Raw genomic sequence first — 14,104 nt, 5'->3', positions numbered from 1 at the left:
CTGATTTAATATTTGCTCTGAAATATCACCTAAAGCCAGGAAGAAAATACTCAAGTTATAATTAATAATAAAAAAAAAGTATCGGGAATAAAAACGAAAAAATAAAATTTTTTGCCAACATTGTTTTGTAATATGTATAATTTCTAAGTTAACATTTTTATCGTTAAAAAAATAAAATAAAAATGGCAGGAAGTATTAAATTTAATTACGAAATCCACAGCAATGCTACCTTTCGAAAGTTAATAATATGCATGGGTATCATTCTTGTACAGTTTCCTTGGTAACCGTTGGTGTTGCCGTGGAAACCTGTATCCATGGTTACAAAAACTAAAAAGGTTCAGAACATCGGAACTAAAGGAAATTTCTCTTCCTGTTCATAAAGATTGTAATATGGTTTTTCTCAATATAACCGAGTACGTTTTTAGAGGCTTATGTACTAAGGTGGTCCACTTTAAACCAAAATTTAAATTGCTGTAAATATTTTAAATACTGAAATCATTCTTTAAGAATAAATCCGCAAAATAATTTAAATGAAATGGGCAAAATGTATTCAAAACTCATCGATTTTGCAGCCGAAAAGCTAAAGCTTATATTTTGTTGCTTTCTACTATATTGGCACCTCTCCTTTCTATAGCAACCGCTATCTCTATGCACAATTCATCTTTTACGATCTACTCTTTTCGTCTGCACCGACCAAAAGGCAACAGAGACACGGAACTAAGATAAATATCCCCCGTACCGAAGTGACTGAACAAACAAATCTGTATTGATTTAGCCGTTTAATCTTACGCGCTGTGACTTTTCATGTTGCTGACAAAAACCTGCTCAAATAACAGGAAGTAGTTATTTGGTGCCCTGACGGCAGTAATTTTCTGGAAGTTTTCCGAATGCGGTAATGTTATCGTTTTTCTTCGAAAAGTGCCGTGGATTCAGCGCGATGATCTGCTTGATCAAAAGAGCAATTGAATTTCAATTAAACGGCAAAGAATTAACTCCTGGGTTAAACAGTAAACAGTCAAGTAGCCATTTTAGCATTTTTATCTGAGAATGCGTATTAATAGATGGCGCTATACAACAGTAGATCGCTTGCTAAGTATTGTTGTCATGGGAACGCAGTTGAAAAACGTATTTAAACATTGGTCATTTCATATTGTTGATATACGTTTTCTCCCAATAGTAATACAGATCGTTATGACTTCAGACATTCAACCAATGAAGTTTTAGATTACAAATCCGTCTTGATCTAGTAAATTTGGATGTCTGTTCACACAGATTGGTTCATCATTCTCTTTGCGGAGACACAAGAAGTGCTTGTAAAATGGATTGTTCATTTATATGCATGAGCAGACTTGCATTGGTGGCTCGTTCCATTAACTTTTCTGTCCGATGTTCAAAAATGCATGGGCGATCGGGTTGCCATTATCTTTTATCACGCGCCGCGAAGATTAAGAGGTAATAGAAGCACGTGATGCTATTTGTCGCGAATTCGCAGCGATCTATTGTGAATGCCGTCAGAGTAGTAGCTACTTTAAAGTTTTTAATAATGGAAAAAAGTACTTTTGCTATTTTTTTTTTTTTTTAACAGAATGGCAAACGTCAAAGATGGCACGCGCAATTTCGTACTTTGTTCGTGTTTTTTTTTTTTTACAAGATTTGAGGGCTCATAAGTTGCTTCCAGTTCCCAGTAGAATAAGTGGAAGAAAGGTTAGGAAAAAAAATTGAGACAGGACGAGGGACATGTCCCTGAGGCTGCCAAGAGACTCCGTATTTTATTTATTGGAGATGTTTTTGTCGTTACTTAGAAACTTTATCTTTCGTTGCATTTAGTTGTTTTTGGAAACTTCGCCGACACTCCGAAATCAAACTGTTTTCCTATTATTGCACTCATCAATTTTATATTCGTTGAAAGTGTAGCATTTCATTTCAGACTTGTTCTGCGATACACTAAGCTGCCAAAGGTATCGGAACATCAAATTCCGATTCAGCGAAACCATACATCATATAAAGAACTTGCAAATAGAGACTGATGTCGTTGGCGTTCAATTAACTACGACAATTTAATTATTTCTAACATGTGGTTGATTCCATCACAATAAGTGGACTGTGGAAGAGAGATACTTGGTACGATGTATGTAGACAAGTGTTCATCTGATGTGAAAACTTGGCTCTGGCGAACACCACGAATAAATTTGGATTAAAAGACCAGGGTTAGAATCCTACCTTTTGTAAATAATTTTCGGTATGAGTTGGCCAGTCTCATGCGGAGGCGAGGAGATTTTTCATCCCCGAAAACAAACTGATACAAACAACACAGTCAATAGTGCAATTAATAACTGAATTGTCCCACTGTAATGTATCACGTGATGCAAAGTATAAATAAACAATATAAAGCATTCGTATTTTGATTTTTGCCTGTTTTTCGAGTTGCTGGAATACGTTTGTCAACACAGCGTACAAACATAAATTCTTTAATTCGTGTTTTGTAGATTAACAGCTTACGATGATAGATTTATTTAGTATGTCATGTTCGAAGAACGGTTCAAATATACTGATGTTTTTTTTTTCTTTTCTGTTTATTTTCTTCTAGATTTACCCTCATTCCGAAACGGATACTGCCATCATGAGTGCCATGGTCTACTGTATTCATTACAAAGAAGGATGCAAGTGGATGGACGAACTCAAAAAACTGCAGGTATGCTTGTCTTTCTACGCAGTTAAAAATATCACTTATAGAATCGTCAAAAACTTGCCCAAGTATAAATCCAGTCCTTCACAATCTGCCGAAATCATTAAAAGTATTCGTTCGCTATAAGATTGGCTACATAATGAATGTCTTGGACTCTTCCTTATCTTGACATAAAGGAGACTTTTATATTCCTTTCTGTAAAGCACCAGCCAGTCATTGAGGGTAGACCGAACTGATCGCTGGTGCTTTCGGAGAAAATCAAAGTTAATTTAACTAATTAAAAAAAAAAAAAAAAAAAGTCATACCGAGGAGTTCGTCACCGATGGAGGATTTAGAATATAATTATTTTGACTTAGCTGAGGATTGGAAATGTAATTAATACTACTGAATAGTAAGAATCTCTTTTTTTATATCCCACCTGTAATTCCCTTTATCAGTAAGACACAAGCGCTCATTTAACAGCATTGAAGGGGGGGGGGGAAATCAATCGATCAGTGTGGAGCGCCAAACTTTGTTTCTCTGGGCAATACTGCTTTTTATTACGAGAGAGAGAACGAAAAAGAAACAAGTTAGATATAGTATTAATTATGGTAATTAAACTACGGTTATAATTTTGCATTTTTTTTTTTTTGTAATTGTAATTTTGTAATTCATATTTACATGATGGAGTTATTTTAATGATAATATTTATTATTAAAGTTGTTCTCATTCTTGACAAGAACTATAAGAGATAGTCGGGAACGCATTGAATTCGAAATCAAACTCGGGGAAAAATCTGAAAAATTTTATTATTGCGCATTTTTCTCCTCAGGTGCTAAACGTATAACCTGTTGTCATGGAAACGTACGTCATATTCACCCGGATGACACAGAAACCATTTTATTATACTAGAGAATAAAATTTCACGTGTTTTGAAGGATTTGACAAAAGAATTTATCGTTTGTAACTTTCTCTTCATTGCTAATGAGTTTTGTGGACGTTTTTTAATAATTAAGTTTTGCTTTTTTTTATCTGGACTTCTCGCATAACAAAAAGAAAGACAAGAAAATATTTCAACGTTTTAATTAAGTTTTTTTTTTTTTTTTTTAACGCTCACTGTAAGCGATGTCATCACACGCACGCAACATTATACCTGCTTTTCTCCCGCGTCTACCTAATATCATTACCGAAAATCATTGTTGTCGTGTCCCTCTAGCGGCGAAAAACAAATTTTTATTTCTGCTTATAAACTTGCATTTCTTTTGTGTGTAGCAAAACGTGCTGGTTGCATGTTTTTTTGTGTGCGTGTTTGGTGAAAAATTATGGCATTTAGAAAACTAATTGTTGTGGAAGCTGCTGAATTGGCTTCAGTCGTATTATTGCGCAAACGATAACATAAAAGAAAGAGTGCAACATTTTTTTAAAACAACGCTAATAAAAACCAGTATGTTAATCAAACGGCGCATTAAAAACAGACAAGCTACTGTTTCCAACTTGCCCTCGGTGATTTATTAATTAGCCATTTTAGCCAAACAAAGGCCTTCTTTCAATTAAATGCATCTAATCTGGCTTTCGCAAGTGCTTGTCACACGAAGAATGTCTGTCCTTAGTGGGCATTCCTTTTGTATTTAATAGATTGCCTACCCTCGCCATCAGCGTGCATAGCGGATAATAGAAATTCACCGGAGCGAGGAACCTGAATTGAATCAGGACGAGGGCTCTTGAGGAGATTATATTAAAATGCCGACGGGAGACAGCGAGACTTAATTCTTCTTTGATAGCGGTCGTCTGCCTCTTACTGTCAAAATGCGAGCGGAGTGGATCTAATAGCAGTGAGGGCTATTTCGTCGGATGGAGGAGGATATATCTCTTCTTCTTCTTCTTCAACCTGCTCCGTCCTGGATCGCCAAATGTTTTTTTGAGCAATTACAGCCTAAAGAAAGCCTGAGACTCTTCTCCTTGAAACATTAAGCCTAAAATATAAACCAATCGATATTAATTGCATTAAATTAATGTTAATTACTGCACCATCCTATTGATGGTGCTCTGATTATCTCGCCATCTTTATTCTCTAAAATGTGGCTCTTCTTGTCCGAGCAGTTGTGATCCGCACGAAGTCCAGAAGGAACCGGAAGTCGACTTGTCATCCCACATTGTTTCCGCCGTAATCTATTCTGATGAACGAGATGGAGTTTTATAGAAGTTATTGTATTGATCATCCGGCTTGGCTAAGCCTTCGCACAAATCCCTTGACTTATTCATTCCTTCCGTATTCGCATCAGATGGGCTTGAATAGTTCATTGTGATTGAACACGGATCGATTATTACACGAGATTGCTGTTGACATGCTCCTTCGAATTAATAAGTAAAGGAGAAAGCAGTGAGAAAGGTTATTTCGTGTGTTGCGCATGCGTCATAGAATATCGAACCAAAAAAAAAAATTTGTAATTAAAGAAGGCTTTGGTCTCGTATTGCGAGTTCCTTAATTGTCAAGAATTACTCTGAGAACTTCCTCATTTAATTAATTTAGGCTGCTAACTGAGAACAGAATTATTTTCTGTAAATTACTCTCGCTAAAATTCCACGTGACCTGTAATCTTTCATTTTTAAAATGAAATAATCTTATTTTAAGGATGTATCCTGTTGCTAATAAGCTTTCCGCTTAAATTATGATTATTTTATTATTTACTGTAATATGGAATAAATTTGAAAGTGTTTTAAATGTGGAATTATATTTTAAGCCCAAGTTTAGCCGACGTTGTTATATGCATCCAATTAACAATCAGAAAATGGAGCAGAGGTACTTGATCTCAGAAAGTGATTACGTCATTGTCCGTGAAAAAAAAAAAAAAGCAGTACTTGAATATTTACAATTAATGTTATTAATAAAATATTAATAAGCTAACAAGGTTTCCACTTAAATTATGATTGATTAATGTATTATTTATTGAAATATAGAATAAATTTGAAAGGATTTTAAATGTGGGATTATATTTTAAGCCCAAATTTAGCTGACGTCTCATATGCTTCCAATCAACAATCAGAAAATGGAGCAGGCGTACTTGATTTCAGAAGGTGATTACGTCATTGACCATTTAAAACACATTACTTGAATATTAACAAAAACGGTTATTAATATTATTAAATGAAGTGTATTAATAAACTAACGCATTTTTATTTATAAAAAAAAATACGTGTTAATAGATTGCAGCAGATTGGAAAAGCGAACGAATTGAAGTTATTTCCATATGGAAAAAGCTTTTGTTTACAAATCATTGCGAATTTAAACAAGGTGAATGAACAACTGTAAGCAAATTCAAATGCTCCTTTTCGGTGATGTTTTTCAGTGCTTTTGTAGTCATCATTAAACAGATCATTGTGTATTAAACGTAACCATCTTTATTAAGCAGATTTATAAGCTGAGTTTCTACTTGCGATCGGCGCAAATGCGAGGATGTATTCATGAATAATAGCATAAAAAAGGCTCGGGGCCAGTTATAAATATTTATAGCGCCATTGTTGAGAGCCATCTTTATTCTTGTCATGAAACTGGCGACTTGATTTGAGGGTTTTCGTGCATGCATTTGCAGTAAAAAAGAATGGGCGATTGTTTTCCTTTTTTCTATGGCTTATTATTCAAATCACTGCGTTAATATTCTTGTCAGAGATTAAAAATAACTTGAAAGCGAGTCTTGCTTGATGGGTGAGGCACCTCGCTTTTGTAACAAGGATATCCACCACTTTTACTTTCATTCTTTGCTAACTGAAATATTCAAAAGTGATTTGATTTGTACGGCATGATTGGTCAATGTCTACAATAAGGGTGGTCACATTTTCCAACTGTTCTTTGGCAGGAATCGTTGAAAAGAAGACATACGTGCGCGCACACACACACACTGGATGACTCGAATAATCCGAGGTTTCAAAAAAAAAAAAAAAAAAAAACTACGAGAATCCCGGTTTTGATAGCTCAACAAATTTTTTTTTTTTTTTTTTTTTTTTTTTTTTTCCAAATTATAACTTGAATGGGCATATGTCACGTTGTCCTAGCGACTCGGCTATGGAAGTGCTTTAAACTAGGGGATGCTCTAGGTTGTCATACATCCTGAAGCTTCTGCTTTGCTATCGTCACCTAGCATACAACTTGGCCTACGTTCTCGCCATAAAATGCACGCAGTGGCGTTTAGTAGACGACATTTGCTATTGTTTATATAATTATGTGTGTGTAATATACGAATTTCAGATATGACGACTATCCAGAGATGAGGCTGGTTTGACGTCACAAGTAATGATGAAGTGTGTGTGTGTGGGGGGGGGGACTTGTAAGATTTACCAAAGTTGTTCAACTCCAGTTTATGAAAACGCAGACGAAGAAATATTTCAAAATGTATATCTCTCGTAGTTATAAATAAATCTTCCAATAAACATCGCTTTTGGTCAAAGTTCAAGAACGTTGCAAAAGCATTGACTTCGTAGCTTAGCAACAAATTCTCGGAGCCATGACGTTTATCTCCGCCTGTTTTCCGGAAGAACTTCAGAGAGAGAAAACATCGATCATATATGTGGGGGGGGGGGAATAAGAATCATTGGGGCGTGTTGGGAGAAGAGTTTACTACATTTCCTTAGAAAACCAGCTAAAGACAACTCCAGATGGATCTTTTTTGAAATCTTATTTGATTCAGTTATGTTTGTTTACTAAAGGGGCGAAAAATAGTGGGATATTTGAACCCCGAGGTTCAAGTAGTTGAACCTCGGGGTTCAAATACCTTAATCACATATACTGTGGTCATGTGACTGCGATATTCCGGTTCCTTTAATTTTTAATGTTTCATGATCGCTGAAACAAAATAGCGCTTCATGCTTTAAGCAGTGATGTGAACTAATACATTCGTAATTTCTCCTTGGCTGTGTTTCGGTTTATCTTTATACATGTTTTTGAATTGTAGGGTCACCTGAATACGTGCAAATACGATGCCATTCCGTGTACCAACCACTGCGCTGCCATGATACCTCGCCTGCTCATGGAGGACCACTTGCTATACACGTGTCCTAAGAGAAGAACGCGGTGTGAGTATTGTGGCCGAGATTTCTCTGGGGAGATGTTAGAGGTGAGTGAAAATAAAATATAAAATTACATTAACTGATTTTTTTTTTTTTTTTTTTTGCTAATGTTAAGTATAGCATCATGAAAACAGTAAAAAAAAAAAAAAAAACGGTTCCAGGAATATTTGATACCATTATCTGTTTAAAGCCAGGGGCAGGCGAGCCACATAAAAACACCCGTTTAATGTCTTTTCGTGGAGAGAGAAAAAAAATGCGGAAGGATGATTTAGAAAGTGTGGGTCTCCGAAAGGGGGGTGTGGGGGAGGATATTAAGCAGAATTCTGAATGGCACTTCCCAGATAGTGATTATAAATTTCCTTCGTCTCCCTTTCTGTAAGGTCAAAGGTTACCTTATGAAAACATCCCTGGAAGCGTGACTGACGGGAGGATAAATTGACTTCAGTGGTACTTATATCCGGAGTGGTCCGTGTGGATCTTCGGTTCCTTACAAACATAATGCTTGCGTTATCCGGCTATGAATGGTTGCTTTAAACTAACTGCCACAGCTGAAGTGGCTTTAATTAGATCGTTGCTCGTTGGGGCTTTCGATGACAGTTTAAAACATCATAGGTTGTGGGTATCGATCTCTCGAAAAAGTAATTTGATTGCCCCCCCCAATACTGCGTTGAAGCTTTCATGCTTATCTTTCCTAAATACGCCACGTAAAGACTGAAAAATATCGCAAGTGAACACACGCCGCCATAATAACATATCTTTTTTATGGTCACAACAAAAGCCATTAAATCCCTGAAAACTGTTTACTAGAAATTGAATATCTTTATTTGATTTTTACGTCTTGATTCTAACTTTTCTTCCGACAGTAGACTGTTTGAGACAGAACAGAAGCGGCCCATAAATTTTCATTCTTTTGATTTATGCTGTTTTGTTTTCAGTACCCGGATGCTATCACTAAGCTTAAACTCCGAAGCACTGTCGATTTGTTTGAGAAATAATGTTTTTTTGTTCGTTTGTCGCCGTATCTTGGGCAGTAGGTTCTGACATGCCAGTGAGCGTATTTCAGCCATCAGTGCAATATGATAAATTTTTTTTTTTTTTAAAATTCATTTTTTACGTATTCTGAAGCCTTGGTAACAAAATAATAGAAGCACTATTCACAATGGGAATTTACAAAGTCAGGGCGTGTTTGTTTGCATCTAAGCCGACACCTAGCAGACAATGCTCGCTTTGACGGCTTGAGATTATTCTAGCCAACCTGTTATGTGACTCGCCATCCAGGACACAACAAGAAAAATTAAGGAACGATCTCTGAGAAATACATCGAAAACGAGCGTGGCCTAATTCGTTGTAAGGCTGTACTCGTTCTTGATGCTGATCTACCCGGAGGGGTGTAGAATCAGACGTGCCCTTCTCGTTCCGTATAATTAAATGCAGTTTTACTTTCGGCGAGTAAAAATAATGCCTCATTTCCCGATGAGGTCATCGTAACTCGGTACGATCACCGACTAATGCCAGTTTATCCATTTTAAGGAGAAAGAGTTTGTGGCGTCAAAAACTGCTATTCTTGAAGAAAAAAGAATACAATGATCGTGTCATATGGTGCTCTTTAAGGATTTTAGTTCTTAATGAGAAATATTTAAATATTAAAAGCCTGTGAACGTAGTTTGCAAACTATGTTCACAGGCTGGTATGTCTGTTTATTAGAGGTCATCCATGTCATTTCCATGGATGACCTCTAATTCTTACTAAGAGAGACCTCCAGAGAGTCAGACTCATCGAGGATGGCACCAGCTATCACACTTATTCTTGAATTCATTCACACTGCTTGCACTCACTACATCCAATGGTAATCCATTCCAATCACGCACTACCCTGTGGGAGAAAAATCTAGCCCTCACCCCCTTCTTAGGGGCCTTCATTCTCAGCTTCCAAGGATGCCCTCTCGTACTTTCCTTTCAGAAGTTTGTAAGTCGCAATCATAACACCCCTCTTTCTCCTGTTCGCTAGCGTCTGCAGTCTACGAATTCTCAACCTGTCTTCATAATCAGTATTCCACAGTCCTGATATCATTTTAAACACTCTCCTTTCTACTCTCTCCAAAATATCAGAATCACAACGGAAACCAGGAGAACAGACCTGCGCACAATAGTCCAAGTGAGGTCTCATCAAGGCCTTGTAAAGAGGCAAAACGACATCCTTATCTTTACATGATGTAAAGATATAAAGTATGACCCCAGAACTTCAACTTCCAATCTAACTAACATCCCCAAATCCCTGGCTTCATGAAATTGTTGGGATACAGTCCCATCCATATGGTACACTGCTGGTAATCTTTTCACTCAAAAATGCATACCTTTTACACTTTGCCACATATTAAACTGGAATCCGTTCTCATTTGCCCATACCTCCAGTTTATTTAAATCAGGAGTCCGCAAAGTGGTCGATATTGACCCCCCCCCGGGTGTTCGATGTGGCTATCCAAGGGGTGGGGGTCGATAAATGTCTAGGGGGTCAAAAGGGTGTCAATAAACACCTAAAACGAATTTGAGTAATGCCTAGTAAACATGCAACTATTCATCAAAACACACCCTTCTTGTTAACCATTCCAAGTAAATCAATAAAATGTAATTAAATTATTAAAATGTGCTTTTAATGTTCTTTAAATATTTCTTATCAAGAAGCAGCAATGAAATAAAAGGGTGAAGGAATTATTATTTTAAAATTGAGAAATTTATTATTGATAATATTTATTTAATTAACATGATAGGGGTCGATGAAGGGGTCAGTGGTCTAGTCTATGACCGTGTAGCCTTTATCCAACTCAGCTGTCACCTTTTATTATAGACGGTAAGTTACCGAAGCATGACCTACCCTTCACAAAACCATGCTGTGCCCCCTATACAATATCGCATTCCTGAATTTTGTCTTTAACTTCTCCAATACTTTGACCACTACTCCTAAAATGCTCATATATACGCTCATTGTGGTAGAACATCAAGTCGACCGTGAGATGCGGTGATTAATACCCTTGGAGGGTAATGGATGGCAATGCTGTAGCCAATGAAGTTCTAACTGAGGCTCGGCTGTTGCTGTTTCCCTCTTGCCATGATCAGAGCTTTAATTTAATAGCTCAATAACACTTTATCCCTACACTGTCCTCTACAGATAATGGGGAAGATGAAAAGCATTCTTGCTTCGCCCCTTTAAGCCAGTCCTTATAAGAACTATACGCTCATTGTTTAAAGAACCTTTCTTTCTTTAAACAATTAAAAAAACACCGATTACGGGATAAAAATCCAAGGGGTTGATGTCCATCCAGCCATAGAAGTTAGAATACGCTCATGCCCACAAGAACATGTATGATTTAACATCAGTCTGTGGACTCCGTAAAAGGGCATTTACTGGTCAATGCCATAGATGCCAGAAATTTGGCCATGCTCTGACTCTGCAAGGAAGAGTGCAAATGCCTAAAATGTGCTAAGAACCACCCCACTAACACCTGCACCAAGCCAAAACCCACCTCGGCTAAATGTGCCAACTGTGGTGGCCCTCATCCAGAAAACTACATGGGATGTACTCAGCACCCCCAAAAGAAACCAGAGGAATGGAGGCAGCTAAACCACCCTCTTCCTCTAGTAATAAACACCTGAGGGCCCCGCTCCACAACCTGAGACTCGGCAGCAAGTCGGTGACCTTCAAAGACCGTGGAAGCCAAAGGCAAACAAGAAGTTATGCTGATGTGGCCTGCACAAACAAACCATCATCAGAATATAATCAGACAACAGCACCTACTAACCTGATAGTTGTTATTACGACCTCTCTAGCTAACATGCTACAAGATTTCAGCCTGTCTAACCCTTCACCAACTTCCACTAAAAGATTCCTACGTGAAACACAGCAATCATTAATGAATAAAAACAAACTCATTCCAGCCTCCCTTCAGATCATTGCATGGAATGCAAACGGCCTAAGGAACAAAATTCTGGAGCTACAAGATTTCACCTACAGATACCAACCAGATATTGTACTGATCAGTGAAACACATCTTAGACCTTCAGACAGCCCCAAAATACGGAGTTATTCATGTACAGAAACGATAGATCAAATTACAGAGGTGGAGGGGCGCGCCAGTAGTGTCCGGCGCCTGTGTGCCAAAACTTTAGTTGGCGCTCCTACCTCCCCCCCCCCCCAAATAAAAAATCACTTACTTTAAAAGAAAACGTTGTTTTTTTTATTTCCTCCTCTTTGGTGCGTTTACTATCCTGGCGCCTGTGTGCGTTGCACATATGGTCGGCGCGCCCCTGGGTGGTGGCACTGCCATCTTCATTAAAAATTATATTAAGCACCATTCTGTGAACCAACCACTAACCTTGAAATTACAGGCGTGGAAGTTTTCACCAGCTCTGCCGGCAGATTGAAAATCTACTCAGCTTACAATCCACCCTTAAAAATTCTACTGCACTCTGATCTAAATGCCATTTTTGGAGTTAGAGTACTCATCATTATTGCTGAGGATTTAAACTTCAAGCACCCTGCCTGGAATGGTAGAACCACCAACAAGAATGACTGCATCCTTTCCAACTACATAGGATCAAGCTATGCTGTTGTGGCAGGTCCCACCGAACCAACTAAATGGAACTTCTAAGAGTGCGTCAGCAGGACAGTGCCACAGATGTCAGCGGTTCGGGCATGCCCCAAAACTATGCCGAGCCAACTTCAGGTGTTTAAAATGCGGCGAAGGCCCCCCAGACCATCACATGCACCAAGCCAAGATCGACACTGGCTAAGTGCACAAACTGCGGAGGTCCCCATCCCGCCAACTATGAAGGGTGCGTAGTACACCCAAAGAGTCTAATTTTTTTTTTTTTTTGCAACTATGAAAACAATAAAGAGGTGATGTTTTGATTTGGAATTATTAGTTTCAATGTAATAACAAACATGCGTTTTTCCTTACACTATTCATCACTCTATTATAAGCGCACATGTTTGTTTACCCTTTCCAACAACACTTTTTTATCTCGAGCATATTCGTTTAAAAATTAGTTTAAAAAAATCGTATTCTCGCGTGTCCATTTTTTACCCCTAAAACAACGTAGTAAAAGCCTTCAGCTTTAACATTCAGTCTCAAAGCTTTTTTTTTTTTTTTTTTCTTTTTTATATTCCCAGAAGCGCGTGTTGCTAACACATTTCTCTGATTTATATTTATTCCCAAAGGTTCAACTGCTGAATAATTTCTTTTACTTAAAGTGAATTTTTCCTTTTTATCCGATTCTACTGCTGGGACTCCCAAGTCCGATCGATATATTGATTGACGCCCAGGCAGCGAAATTACGTTTTTATCCAGCACGAGACCATCGAATCTTACTAGTTTCATTTTGTACTTCATTCTAATTTCCCTTTTTTTTTTTCTTCTTTTGATTTAAAATAGGAGCGAAAACAGTTGCTCCAAAACAAACGAAATGCTTCAAATCCATCCGCTAAAGTCGTCTGCCATCCCGATAGCAGACGACTTTATTCAACGCCAGTCGAATGCAATCATTTTACACGAATCGTGTGCTGATTTTTTTATTAAAATTGATGAGTCTTGTCTACCACGTTGTTTGCTCATGACGATACTAAAAAGCTAAAAACATTGAAAAGCCGATGGAGTCATTAGTGATCCCCTTTGCTGTCATTTTTTATATGACCCCCCCCCCCCCCCAAAACGAAAACTTCATCAAGGCGAAGTTGTAAACGATTATCACTAATGGAAGTTCGACTTCTATCCCCCAATATATTTCTCGAAAGTTGGGAACAAAATCTGTAATAACCATTGCTACTTCCGCCATGATGCGATCCTACTGGAGAACAAGCAGCTGCCATCACGAGCGCTGAATAAAATATGGAAGTTAGAAAGGTTCCTGGGCGTTGATTATTTTTATTTTCCATTGTAAAAGTGAATTAATGTTGTCGACGAACCAAGAATTAAATAAACGACCTTTAAACTGGATTGTGGAACCATGAAAGCAAAACGGTATGAGGATTCGAAACTGGACTACATATGAACCGATAGGATTGTGTTTTATGAGGAGAGTTCATCTGAACTGTGTGTGTGTGTGTGTGTGTGTGGAAGACGACGGAAGCTGAGTGGCTGAAATCATTCATCAGTTTGATTAACGATGTTCAACTCAGTTAAGAATGCTCAAGAACGTCTTGGAGATCTGACATTTGTAATGAATAATTGTTCAGATGAGAAATATTTTTATAAAGGAAGGGGCCTACTTTTTTGGGGGGGGGTTGTAGTTGCGACACGACTCTGCCAAAGTGTTTGCATACACTTTAAAGGTTTTTTTATTTTATTATTATTTTTAGGAATGCTAATATTATCTGAAGTCATTA

At 37.7% G+C, this 14,104-nt stretch overlaps 1 protein-coding gene across 3 annotated transcripts in view; it reads left to right on the top strand.

The window, feature by feature from the left end:
• Traf4 (TNF receptor associated factor 4) overlaps window positions 1-14,104 on the top strand; it is a 203,036-nt gene that overhangs the window by 156,539 nt on the left and 32,393 nt on the right. For all 3 annotated transcript variants that reach the window (XM_090409828.1, XM_090409826.1, XM_090409827.1), the window contains 2 exons: window positions 2,588-2,692; window positions 7,612-7,773. In XM_090409828.1, the coding sequence (XP_090265954.1) occupies window positions 2,588-2,692; window positions 7,612-7,773 (267 nt within the window). The remainder of the gene's footprint in view (window positions 1-2,587; window positions 2,693-7,611; window positions 7,774-14,104) is intronic.

This window comes from Typopeltis vanoorti, chromosome 20 (assembly GCF_054136105.1).
Source record: "Typopeltis vanoorti isolate ZY-2024b chromosome 20, IOZ_Tvanoo_1.0, whole genome shotgun sequence".
NCBI classification, from domain to species: Eukaryota; Metazoa; Arthropoda; class Arachnida; order Uropygi; family Thelyphonidae; genus Typopeltis; species Typopeltis vanoorti.
Note: the sequence above shows the minus strand (reverse complement) of the source record. Positions and strands in the feature narration are given on the sequence as shown.